Genomic DNA, 11121 nt, shown 5'->3' with positions numbered 1-11121 from the left:
AACACTGTATGCCAGTGCTACATGCAACATCATATGCTAATACAGTAATTAAGGCAGGGTGACCATTCATCCCTAATTAGGCAGGACAGTCCTGAAAGGGCAACATCAAGTCCTGGTCCCAGCTGCATGACTCTGGGACACCATTTGTCCTGGATTCCCAGTGTTGTGAGTGGATCCGAGTTTTCCATTCACTGTGAAAAACCATGGGAAATGGCAGGTTTCCCTTTGCTGGCTGGCACAGTCCTAGACTGCAAGGGCCTGTAGGGTGCAGGAGGCACCACGTGCACATGCACGCAGCTGGGAATACAGCCCTGGGCCACGGTGGAAAGCAGGTCCCCCAGCTGCCTGCAGGTAAGTCTACTGGGGGAGGGGAGGGCAGGGTAGATTGAGGCCCCCCCATGGTAAGGGGGGGGAGTGGGGCTGGGGATGCTGCCCAGCCAAGGTGGTGCATGAGGCCCAGGTGCGGAGCAGGACAGATGGGGAGCAGGTGGCTCATCCAGGGGGCCAAGAGTTGGGGTGGGTGGCTCCCTGCTACAGCACACACTCCTGGGGGCTAGGAAGGGGCATGTTCCCCCCTAATCTGTGTGGGGCAGGGGCAGATGCAGGCTGCCCACTGTAAGCTAGGGGCTCCCCATGCTGCTGCCCATCCCCCAGGAGCCCTGTGCCAGCCATGCCACCTGACAAGGCACCCCAGCGGGGGGTACAACTATGTGCTGCCACCCCCACTGCTACTGGGCAGGCAGGGAGGCACTTTGCCATGGTGGCACAGCTGGCACAGAGCTCCTGTGGGGAGGACAGCAGTGCAGGGAGCCCCTAGCTTGCAGCAGGTAGCGTGCATCTAACCCCACCCTGCTCCACCCATGCCACAGGGGACGAGAGGGGCATCATTTTAGGCCCCTCCCTGCAAAAGAAAAAAATCAATGCCTATGCCCCCCCGGCACCAGGCAGCTCCTGGGGTTTCTCAAGTAGTTTTATTCTCAGGCATGTGAACCCAACCACAGGGAACAGGAAAGGAAACATTATGTCAACACATCAGTGCAGCCATCTGCTCGGGGTTTGGGACCGAGTGGGTGACATTTAGTGCTATACAGACATGCTCCTTCTCAGCCCACCAGTCTTGCAGCTCATGCCACGTCAAACTCTTCCGTCCTCCCTAGGAACAAAACCCAGCACTGGTCTAAAATGCAGAGCTGGGCTACCCAAGTGAAGGGGGGCAGCACCCAGCTGGAACTGATTGCATAGGGAAGACGGAGGAAGCCGAACAGCCGTCCTGGGATGAGCATGGAGCTGCGAGCCAGGAGAAACTGGCTTCCAACCCCAACCACCAGCCCCAACTTGACCTTGGGAGTTACTTCATTTGTGAGTGAAATGGGGCCAACGCTTCCATGTCAAATCATAGTCACAGAGACGGGACCTCCAGTGGTCACCTAGTTCAGCCCCCTGCCTGAGGCAGGATCAGCTCTAGGCAAACCATCCTATATAAATCCATTGTTTAACCTCTTCCTAAAATGACTATCAACCTTGACACAACAAGACATCCCAACCAAACCTGCCACAGGTAAAGCAGGGGAACCATGGCAGCCAATGTTCTGCTTCTATAAAACACTGTTAATAGAGGCTCAAGAGATCTCAGGAAAAGGCCAGGACTCCGCTACAGGAAGGCAGCCCTCCCTGCCACCCTTACCAATCTGACCATGGGGTAAATTTCCTTCCTGACCTCAAACATGGTGACTGGTCTGACCCAGAGGGGAACGGCAAGACCCTCTAGCCGGGACCCAGTTTTGGTCCCAGCAGAAGCATTGGCACAGCCCAGTCCCCAGCCTGGGCTCCAGCCAGCACCCAATGCCTCAGAGGACGGCTTAAAAACACCTTGACACACAGCAGAAAGGGAGGTGTGGGGGCAACCAGCAAAGCCTGGAAACATGGGAAATACCCAAGGTACACAGGCGCCACTACACTAGATCATCCCTGACCAGTGGCTGTCCACCCTCTCCTTGAACCCCTCCAGTACACTTTCCCTATGTAGCCTGTTCCTAGGGAAGCGCAAGAGAGTAATTCCTCAGGAAGCACAAGAGATATGCTGCCATCGCTGTTTGAAGGACCAGACCCCACGTGCCCTTCCTCACGTCACAGGATGTGGAAGTGACCGAACAGGTGAGACCTCCCCCATGTGCGTCATTCAGAGCTCAATGTCTTCAGCGGCTCCCCAGTGTAGTGAAAGGAGAGTGCTGCTACTGGCCCCAGCACCTGCTCAGTGCATGGTCTTGCTGTGGGAAGAGCCCGCCTGCAGGTGGGTTCCGTACAGCCTCACTGAGCCTACAGGTGTCAAAGGACACAGCATGAGGCGGGATCCCCACAGACTCGCATCGTGCCAGCGAGCAGGGTACTCGCGGGGGGCTTTCCCCAGCTCACCTCTGCAGAAGCACCAGGATGCTGGGAAGGAGGCTCTCGTTTTGGGCCCCAAACTTTGCCAGGGCACTCACGGCAGCTGGAGAAGAAAGCAGAGGGACAGAAGAGGGGTTAATGCCCTTCACGCAGAGGCAGTGCAGCCCCGTGCACTACTGCCCCAAGGCAGTTTGCCTCCCCCATCACCAGCTCTCATGGCAGCAAAGATTTTTCTCTCCTTGCTTTTCCTTGTCCTTCTCTCTCAAGCGCAAGGTTTGTGCCACCCGCCTGACTGTCCCAGGAGCCTTTGGCCCAGCTGATACCCATCTCAGCCCTTCTCTGGTACAACAGGCTCTGCCTGTGAGCCGTCCCACCCCATGCGCATGCCTCAGTCCTGCTCCTAACCCACAGCACACTCTGCCTTGGTCTCTCCGGCCCCAGCAGTCATGTGTGCTGTACACACGTCCATTATCATTCACCTGAAACAAGATCCTTTTCCACAGCAGCCTGCGCTATTCATCATTGTTTGCCTGGGCTGAACAATAACCGAGGACATTGATACTGGGCTCAGTAACACTATAGCCAAGCTTACAAACCTAATTCCACTTCAGTGCCAGCTCAAGCTCTGCAGATACAAAGGGGAGGATTTAACTCCCTACTTAAGTACACTTTCAGATCCCCAAGCAGAGAAGCTGTGATTAGGTTACTAGGGTGAAGTTTCCACCCTGCTGCACCTCTGGCTCCCTGCTTCAGGGCTAAAGAAATAGCACCTGGAAGAGAAAGGTTTGCTATAGTACGAACTGGTTGGTGCTACTTCCCCTTTCTGGTACACCAGCTCCTCTGCTGGCCTGGGGCAAGGTGATATCGGGTAGTATACATCTGGTAGAGATCACCGGTATCAGATAGGTAACAGTGACTTCAGGCAGTCGGCCTTCAACTCCCTGCTGGGCGGGGGGGGTCGCAAAGAGAATGAAGCTGGGCTGTTCTCAGTGGGGGCAGACAACAGAGCAAGGAGCAATGGGCTCAAGTTGCAACAAGGGAAGTTTACGTTGGATGTTAGGAAAAACTCTCACTAGGAGGGTGGTGAAGCACTGGAACAGGTTACCCAGAGAGGTGGTGGCATCTCCATCCTTGGAGCTTTCTAAAGGTCCACATTGACAAAGCCTTGGCTGGGATTATGCAGCTGGAGCTGGTCCTGCTTAGAGCAGGGGGTTGGACTAGATGTGACCTCCTGATGAGGTCCCTTCAGCCCTCATTTTCTATGATATGGGCAGCAGGACATAACTGCACCCTGACCCGAGCTTGGACTGGGGGAAGGCTAAATGCACATTTTCAAAGCAGATCCATCCAGGAAAGGAGTGTGGCAGGTTTATGAGGACCGCTAGAATGTAAGAACTGCCACTGACTGGGTCAGACCAAGGCCCATCTTGCCCAGTCTCTCGTGTCACACGGGCAGAGAGCAGAGGCTGAAAGGGAGAGTGAGCTGGGTCTGACTAGGTTTGTTTTCCCCTGTTCTTCTCTCCCTTGCAGCCTCCAGCATTTAAGGTCTAGGAAGTTCTGATTCAGAGGCCGTGCCCCTCACTCCCATGCTTAATAGCTACCAGTGCCCCTTTTCTCCAAGAATATGTCCAATCTCCTTTTTGAATCTGGCTAAACTCTTGGCTTCCACCACACCTGACAGCAATGAGTCCCACACTCATTACACACAGTGTGAAAAAGAACTTCCTTGTATTAAACTCGCTATTTACTAGTTTCATTTTGTGAGCCCTAGTTCTTGTATTCAGAGACAAGCCGATAATACATCCCTACTGACTTTTTTGCCACTGCATTTCGTAAACCCTTACATCCCCTGTCAAGTGTCTCTTTTCTAAACTGAGCAGGCCTGGCCTCATTAGTCTCTCCCACGATGGAAGACCCTCCATAGCACTAATCATCCTTGCTGCCCTTTTCTGGACCTTCTCCAGTTCTTCCAAGGCAGTTCTAAGAAGAAATGCTTTCCCCTTGAAACAGGACATCTTCATGCCCCAGGCAGCTCAGCATGCCACACCTGCACTGCAGGGACATGGAGTTGTATTCCCTCCTTACTCCTTCCCATCACTCAACCTCCAACATCACGGCTCATCAGGAGCATGCCAGAAACTAGCAGCTACCTGCTGCATGTGTGATCAGGCCTCTCTAGAGAGCGTGTATCCAGAGTTCACACTAATAAGAGGAGTCCATAACCATGCCCTGATTAGATACAGGAAGAGACAGCCATGAGCTGTACCTTCTCCCCCTCCCCTCCAGCTCAGAGCTCAATAGCTTCCTTTGCACCCGACACCCATCATGCCCACGATGCAGCAGCTCACCTGCCCGCACAGCCTCATTCTCCAGCACCACCCGGTTGAAGATGAAACGGATGTATTTGGATGGAGCCGGGGTCCTGGGACCTTCCTTGCCCAGCAGGTGCAAGATCTTGGTGGCCAGGACAGTGTGCTCACAGTCCTCGATGAACTCACACAGGTGAGCCAAGCCTGACTCCTTGCTTTCGGGGTTCTCCTCAATGATGCTGATGATACAGTCCACGATGGCCCGCTTGTACTCAAAGCCACCCTGGCGGGAGAGGGGAGGAGCAGCGAGAACGCTCAGCCTGCAGGCGCTGCTCAGAACACAGCGCTGTGTTGGGCAAGAAGGAGCACTCGGTTGCCCTCATCCCATGAACAGCCTCATTCGATTGAGGAAACCAAGCTGTTCACTGATACCCAGAATCATGCGGTGGCACCGACCCTCCAGCCCTGCACACTGGATCTGAGGGTGGATTGGTGTCCTAGTGCCCAGAGCCTCGTCATCCAGCCTGCAGGGCTCCCCAAGGGTCCAGAAATTTGGCAGGAGGGGAACAGCAATTAACTCTGCTACTGCTCCCCTGCTGCCAAATTTTCAGGCCTATGGGGACACGAGGGCCGGATGACAGGGCTCTGTAGCCAGATATGGCCCATGGGCCAGAAGTGAGTGACCATTGGCTTCATGGCTCCATCCCTATGCCCTGAGGCCATTACAGGATGGGGGATGGACTGGCTGACCCACAAGGTCCCTTCCAGTCCAATTCTAGGACTACTCATGATATTGCATCTGCCCAGGCTGGTGGCTGATGCACCAAACAAGGTCTGATGTTCTGAAACGGACCCCAGTCACATTTCAGATGGAGCAGAGGATTCCCCTCCCCGCCATCCCAGCTAGTGGCTGGAGAGACCTACATCGTCTCTGAGCATGTTGGAGAGGAAAGTCATCATCACGCTGTGTTTCCGGGGGTACTTCTGGCAGAGAGCGCTGATGGCTTGCACTACCACCACCTGCAAGAAAGTAGAAAAGACAGGCATCAACTTCTCTGTGAAACTTCTCACGGCTGCAGCTCTTCAAGGTGGCAGGGGGGGAAACCAAAAAAAACCTAGGTGTGGGCAATTCCAGAGGTGGTACTCCAACCCATTACTGAGACTGTGTGCCAGCTGGGCGTAGGACAATGTTCAGGAGAAGCAAGTCAAAGGCCTCCCAGAGTGTCACAATGGCTAGGGGAAGGGGAGGATTTCCTCAAGAGCCAGACCCAGTTTGAGGCCAGTAAGTGTTACTATGGCAGTGCCCTCTGCTGTTCCACATGGCTTTGGCATTTGGCCCTTCCTGTCTCAAAAGCATGATGTAGGTTTAACATGCACTGGTAGAGAGATGTTAGGCTGCATCTCAAGCGACTGGTTTTCACTGATGGAGAAGCAATTCTTTTAGCATGTCGTACAGCGCTAGTTAGGGGATACATTTACCTGCAACATTCATGGGAGTAAATCCTGCAGCTCCCTACCTCAGTCTGGGGCCCTGCTGAAGAGGACCATATTTACTCAATTCCAAGATGAGGTACCCCTCCCCTCCGTGGGGGAAGGGCCCCTTGCCTTGGAATAGAGTATGAGACAGCTGGTGGTTGGGGTGGGAGAGGGGGTAGACACCTGCTGCAGTTCCAGCTCTAGGCCCAACCCCAGGTCAGAGCTGTAATAGCAGCTGCTTGCCCCCGTGCCACTTCTCTCCTGTAGTCTCCCCCCTCCCATTCTCCCCCAGCTCCCCCTTGCACTGCTTGCTCACCCTCCCCCCTGGGTTGCCTTGCCTCTAACAGCACACTGAATGGCCTCATGGCAGTGATGGCAGCTCCCTGCTGCTGCTACCAGACTGGGCTGGGGCTGTGCTCTGTGCCCCAGGCTGCAGCTGCAATGGAGCCTGCCAGCCCCAGAGCAAAGGTAAGTAGAGAGAAAGGGGGGACAGGTCTCCAAGGCTGCAGGGAGGCAGGCAAAAGGGGCAAACTGCTTGCCCCTCCCATCACCTGCCCCCCACCCCCCAAACTGCTTTCTCTATCCCTGCCTCATTCCTGTTCCTCTCATTGCATGTCCCCCACTGCCTGCAGTAATGGGTGTGGAGGGGATGAATTTAAGAGGACCCTCCAATAATTACATTTTATACATGAAAAATTATACCAAGTTTATGAAGTTTTCATGCAAAGAGTCTAGTTATGGAGGGGGTATCCTCTTATATTCAGGATCATCTTGGATTTTGGTAAATACAGTAAACGATGGTGCTATAAAAGGCTGCAAAGAAGACAGAGGTAAGGAGGCATGAGCAGCTTTAACTCTCGTGGTTCAGAGGTCGGGAAATACCAAATCTCAGTGGGTTTTGATGTAGCTTAGAGACCATTTTAATTAGATCCCAAAGTGCTGCAAGATCCACCTTACCATGCATACTGTCAGATCATCCCAAAACCACCCTCCCTCCTGCAAGACCCTTGAACCTGGTGCTGACAGTTCTCAGTGACAGCACCCGTGTTGAGAGTAGGCAGAGGGCTTCTGATACCATCTGAGCTTCTAGGGAAATGAGAAGCTGCAGATAAGGCGGACCTGCCTCTCTCAAAACAGCAGGTGGCTTCACTGGACATGACAACATCCTTGGATCTCTGGAGGATTTCAAAGCTATGCTCTGTCCTTGCAAGTGGCAGGACACTCACAGTATCCTTGTCCTCCTGTGGCATGTTAGAGGGTGTTTATGATGCTTCAGACATTGGGGTGTTCCTGGAGTTTAAGAATAAATTAGACAAAGAGTCATCTGTGATGGTTTAGCTAGGGACAGACCTGCCTTGAGCAAGGGGTTGGACTAGACGAGATCCCTTCCAACCCTACTTTTCTAGGATTCTGTCACTGAAAAAGTTCTCTCTGCCATTGGCAAAGCTTCGTCAAGGTAAGGAGAGGAGGAAAGGCTGCAATCAGAAAAGCCTGAAGCATCCAATACTGCACCTTAAACTCATCCGATATTTCCGACACAAAGGAGGAGATCTGTTTCATAAGCCTGTCCACGCTGCTCTCACTCCCTGTTTTCAGGAGGGTGGTGATAGCCAGGGTGGCAATGCTGCGGTTGGAGTCGGTGATCAGGTTTTCCAGGTCCAGGTTGCAGGCTGTTACTGCAGATGGGTGCTTCATGGCCACCTGGAGAAGAAGTCAGTAATATGAAAGCAGCAGTATACGTGGTATGGACTTCAAAGCCTGCGACAGCAGCAGAGATCAAAACATTCGGGGTCTCCCATAGTGACCAAGTACTTGTGGAATGAATGATGGGTATTGACAGCTTAGTCATCAATAGAAAGCAAAACAGAGACCCCCTTGCATCATCAAAAGCCTCATGATTGTTAGCTCCTGGAATAATGCCCTCAGCTATAAAGTGCAGGTGATCAGAGCTGGTAATGCCAGCAGTAGCGGGAGATACAATCACATGCCCTAGGCCAGCTAAATTGGTAGGAAGGATTTGTTTGTGCTGCCAGTTGCAATACTGTTCTGTGTATTATATTTCTAACTCCCTGCAGTTTGCACATGTGAAATCATAGTAGGTTGCTCTCACTTATCCAAACACTTCCAGCTCATACCCAAATCTAGAGATTGCTAAATTGCTAGGGATGAGAAACCAATGCTTTATGTCACTAACATTTCAGAACCGCTACTTTCTTATGGTACATGGTACTGCGTTACAGCCACAGCAGGGATCCAATTAGAAGGCATTAAGAGTCCATGGTTCAGAACTGAGCAGAGATTACTCTGCTTACAGGAGAGATTTCTGCTGTAGCCAAAACCTATACAGGGGAAGGCAGGTCCTCTAGCAGAGCTGGATATGGTCTTACGATTGCTGAATTTTACAATCACAAAAGTGAAACCCTTCCTTCGTTACACAGTGAACCATCCTGTGATAAAGTCTGGCTCACAGATTGTAGAAGGGACCTCACAAGATCATCAGGTCCAGCCCCTCTGCACTAGGCAGGAAAGACAACTGGGGTCAACTGGGGTCTTTGCACACTGAAATTTATGCTGGAAATATCTGGAGAAGAGGTCTCAGAAACACTCACCTTGTTAAGGGTCCTTACAGCTGCATATCTCAAGACGGGCTTGGGTGAACTACAGAAGAGCTGTAGCACTGAAAATAAAGCATTTGGAGAAGGGATTTATGACGTGCTTTTACAAAGCATGGTGGATTTGAAACATTTGGATTCAGATCTGTTAACATCCCCCCCATATGCTCATTCTTAACAAGCTCAAAGACTTCCATTTTGTTCCCCATGACCAGAACACACCAGTGTAAGGGCAGCAAAGAATTACTTAATCTGACACAGTAGGTATTGGATGATGCCAGGAAAACTGCAGCACTCTAGTACTTGAATTGCAACTGAAACACCCAGGGGCTACATACCACAAGCCAGTCCTACCTACAGCAAGTTCAAGAAAACAAAGGTCTCAAATGGGCAGGATGAATGGGAGAGAGGTTGGTAAGCGATCTGCCCACATAGACTGCCTTTGCCATTAGGGCATTTCAAGGTTGCAGTCAAATGTGTTATTATTTGAGGAACTTCTGGCCTAATTTCCGCCACAGATTAAGACAACCTGGCTGTGTCCTGATGAGCACAGAGGTGCGGATGTAGTGCTGCAGAACCCCCCCCCCCTTTTTTTTTTGTTGAACCCAGGAGATCCTAGGGTCAAAAAATCCAGGTTAAAAAAAAAAGAAAAAAAGTGGGGTGGCACACATGGCGATAGTGCGCACCACCCAAAACCAGAGTCTGGCCAGGTGGAATCATACTCTGGCTGCTGGCCAGGCTTCCTGCTGTGCCTGCAGCCCTGGGAAACCCCTAGGACTCCAGGTAAGGCTGCTGGAGCCAGCACAGTTGCTGGCTCCAGCCTCCCCTACCCCACTTGGGGTAATCTGCTGTGTGCCAGAGCACGTGTGGCACAGGTGTTCCCTGGGGACAAGTAGCAGCAGCACAAGGCACACCTGGTGCCACTGGTACTTGTCCCCAGGGAAACAAATGTCTGCACTCATCTGGATGTGCCCCCTGTATTCAAGTGTGGCTCAAATGCTCCTTCTGTAACCAGCCTCTGTCACCTCCAAGAAAAGCAAGAGTAGAATTCAGTTTTTAGGATGCCCTTCGAGCAACTGGAATTGACCCTTCTCAGGCAGGCAGCAAATAACATATGAACAACTACCTCTGCTTAAATCACAGGTGATCTAGCAACCCCAGTATGGGAATGTCTGAAGTATTTACACTGTGCTTGCTCCAGCTGTATCTCAGTTCTTATCTGACCAGTAACAAAAATTTAGGGAACCTATTCAAACTTTAACCTAAGAATGCGTTTAGGTCAGGTTTTGCATCTACAGGAGTTTTGCCAGACATTTCAAAGGCTGAACAAGGAGTCCCCGAATTACCTGGACTACTGCAGGGCCATGTCAGTGTCATAGGAAGGACACGGGAGCCTTAAGCTGGTCTGAAGGTGTGATCTTACTTTTTAAGCATTATTTTGCAATTATAAATCACCAGATAATCCGCAATTTGCCCCCAGCCAAGACGATGGATGAAATGGATCAAATGAACCGTGTTAGTTGGCAGCATGGCAAACCCAATTCATGCCTCAACTGACCTGAAACAGCAGGAGCCAGCTCCCTCGCCGTGCAGTTTGGGAGATGGATGATGGCAGAGGCTGCTTCATAAATGACCATCTCATGTTTATTTCGCAGGCAGCTCTCGATGAAGTCAAACAAAGGGTTCTCGTGCCTGCCAGCAACACAAAGACATACACAGGTTTCACATGAGAACCTAATTTCCCAGCAATATGAAACAGTTATCAACAAGTGCCATGGTAATGGGGGGCAGGTCTGAGTTTTACTTGCAGTCAAGTCACATTAATGTGCTGACACTGCCACGATACAGCTCAACCCTTTCAAATTACCATTCATCCCTGCCAAATGTAGGGTGAATCCCTTTCCCCAACAACATGGCATCACAGAGTTCTAGGAGCTGGTACATTCATCTCTCAGCTTGTCTGGCCACTTATTTGATCTCTGACAACTCGAAAGGGAAACACCTTGGGGAGGTGTTTGCAGTGACAAAGGAACCTTAGAGCTAAAGATCGTAAGTAACACAGCCTTATTCCACTAGGATGAGAAACCAGAGTTGGAAAGAAACCGGGCCAGCCAGTCTGTCTCTGCCCAAGCAGATTTTTACTACGTCTTGCTAATGCTTTGTTGAATCCAGTTTCAAGCATCCCAACTAGACTGTTGGTGAAGTGGAGAAAACACTGCTGTCACATGCACACACACGTGCGCTCCTGCTAGGACTAAAACCCAGAGGTTCTTGGTTAGAGGGTCTTGGCCCTTTGCTCTGGAATACATTTGGGATCAGGAAGGAATTTCACTCCATGG

General features: G+C 51.5%; 1 protein-coding gene across 5 annotated transcripts in view; it reads right to left on the bottom strand.

The window, feature by feature from the left end:
* Positions 1-11121, bottom strand: part of COPG2 (coatomer protein complex subunit gamma 2) — a 770521-nt gene that overhangs the window by 12221 nt on the left and 747179 nt on the right. For 3 of the 5 annotated variants that reach the window (XM_019509640.1, XM_019509641.1, XM_019509639.1), the window contains 6 exons: positions 10341-10474; positions 8780-8847; positions 7683-7871; positions 5619-5714; positions 4734-5040; positions 2413-2488 (listed from right to left, as the gene is read on the bottom strand). In XM_019509640.1, the coding sequence (XP_019365185.1) occupies positions 2413-2488; positions 4734-5040; positions 5619-5714; positions 7683-7871; positions 8780-8847; positions 10341-10474 (870 nt within the window). The remainder of the gene's footprint in view (positions 1-2412; positions 2489-4733; positions 5041-5618; positions 5715-7682; positions 7872-8779; positions 8848-10340; positions 10475-11121) is intronic. The other 2 variants (XM_019509643.1, XM_019509642.1) reach the window with 1 other exon arrangement.

This window comes from Gavialis gangeticus, unplaced genomic scaffold, assembly GCF_001723915.1.
Source record: "Gavialis gangeticus isolate Ggan-Ray unplaced genomic scaffold, GavGan_comp1, whole genome shotgun sequence".
In the NCBI taxonomy this organism is placed as follows: domain Eukaryota; kingdom Metazoa; phylum Chordata; order Crocodylia; family Gavialidae; genus Gavialis; species Gavialis gangeticus.
This window is presented reverse-complemented; position numbering and strand designations above follow the sequence as displayed.